The sequence below is a fragment of the Phlebotomus argentipes genome, unplaced genomic scaffold (assembly GCF_947086385.1).
Source record: "Phlebotomus argentipes unplaced genomic scaffold, Phlebotomus argentipes genome assembly contig_2, whole genome shotgun sequence".
In the NCBI taxonomy this organism is placed as follows: Eukaryota; Metazoa; Arthropoda; class Insecta; order Diptera; family Psychodidae; genus Phlebotomus; species Phlebotomus argentipes.
In genome coordinates, this window is record NW_026776162.1 from 6,271,726 (window position 1) to 6,273,447 (window position 1,722).

General features: G+C 43.4%; 1 protein-coding gene across 1 annotated transcript; it reads right to left on the reverse strand.

Annotated features, from left to right (window-relative positions):
* Positions 1-408: 408 nt before the first annotated feature.
* LOC132265209 (NPC intracellular cholesterol transporter 2-like) lies at positions 409-929 on the reverse strand. Its single transcript, XM_059765787.1, has 2 exons — positions 746-929; positions 409-683 (listed from the first exon to the last, which is right to left on the reverse strand). Exons 1-2 carry the CDS (start codon positions 927-929, stop codon positions 409-411), a joined length of 459 nt encoding a protein of 152 aa, XP_059621770.1.
* Between the last annotated feature and the right edge of the window lie 793 nt (positions 930-1,722).

Below are 1,722 nucleotides of genomic sequence, written 5' to 3' on the forward strand. Positions count from 1 at the left end.
GTCAACGCTGCTAACGTGGAGGAAAAGGACAAGAAACTTGGTGAAAGTTGGAATATTCTACTTTAAAAACACACTTACAGAGTAAATCTTGCATTTTGCAGCAGCTGAAATATGTATTCAATAAACTTCCAATTAAGCGCAAAGTTGCAACACGAATTCATAACTTTTGCGAACTAAAATCTGTAATGTTGCAACGACCCGTAAACAATTGATGAAAAATACACTGAATAGATAGAAAATAGGCTCAAGTTGATGTCTAATCAGAGGAAATTAATGGGAAAAATGCCAGCAAGAATATCACTGTGATTGAGTGCGTATAAAACAAAATTTATTGTGGGAGGTCGTAAAGTGATAAGGAAGCGTCGCGGAGGAGGTTGAGTGGGTGATTCAGTGATAAGACGGCCGTTTCTATCCGCGCGTTGCTCTGATTGTGACTCGAATGCACTGGAATCCCGTCGTTCCGTCCTGCAGCGTGATTTCCACGGGCAAATTGGGCGTCGGCGGATAATCCTCGCTCACGGGGAGTTCGAAGTTGTACTTCACTGTCGTTCCGGCCGGGATCGGACAGGTGGCGTTGGCGAGGTGATCACAGCCGCGCTGGATTTCCGGGGGCAGCGGATATGGAACGGGCAGAATGCCCATGAACGCCGTCGCTGAGGGTCGAAGGTCCTGAATTGTGGTCGCTGGCGAGAGGGAAGGAAAACTTAAGCATCACGGCGTGGCGAGGAATTATTAAGACACTCACGAGCTGTGAAAACCATCTCCATCCGCGCACTTTCGCCCAGAATGATCACACAAGGCGTCTGATCACAGCCGATGACGTTCACGCTGTCTGGCCTCACCGAAGGACCTCTGTTGCATGTCTGCAGACCTTCAGTGGCCAGGATGGCGGGAATTAAAGCACTGGCAAGGAAGAGGAAGCGAAACATTGTGACACAGAAATTTCTATAGCTTCTTAGCGATCAAAAGGTGAGCGAAAAATGACTTACTTCCCCAATGTTCACCGTCTTTTTATAGCGCGCGTGTCACGAGAGGAGAAAGAAGTGACCAAACCGCGTATCTTTGAGAGCCCAATCTCACACCATAGGCTTCACAGGTGCTTGATAAAGATTCTATAAGCTCACAGGTGTGCGAGATTATGTAAAATACATCGTAAATCATGGGTCAAGTCCAGTGATAAGACTGTGGAATGCATATTTTGAGTGCTCTTGTCTAAGTGTGCAGCAGAACAAAGACGAATTGTGAAGAAAAGGGTTGAATTCTGTTAGAAAGATCTCCCAATTTCTCCTTTATTTAATACGCACATTGTCATACAATTAAAGTACTGACTCTTCCAACTTCCCTCTTTGATCTAATTAACGATACATAATAATAGTATATATACTATCAAAAAGCTCTTCAAACAGTCCAAAAAGTCAACGTTTCAAGCTTGAATTGACGTTGGTGTAAAAGAGCAAAATACAAAATCATCTGCGGGTATTTTGACGAAAAACATTAAATTCAATGAAGTTCGCCTCAACGTCTCCCTTTCAATCACTTGAAACATTCTCACAAATTAATTCACTTAATCCCCAAATTTCTTCTTGGGTACAAAATTCAATATTATTTCGGTATATTGATCGACTCACTCGCCCACGGTGGAAGCTTTGAGGGGATTTCAGAAGTGCTTACAGTTGTGAATACCAAGAGATTTCATTCTAATTCCATTTTTGGGTCCATCAC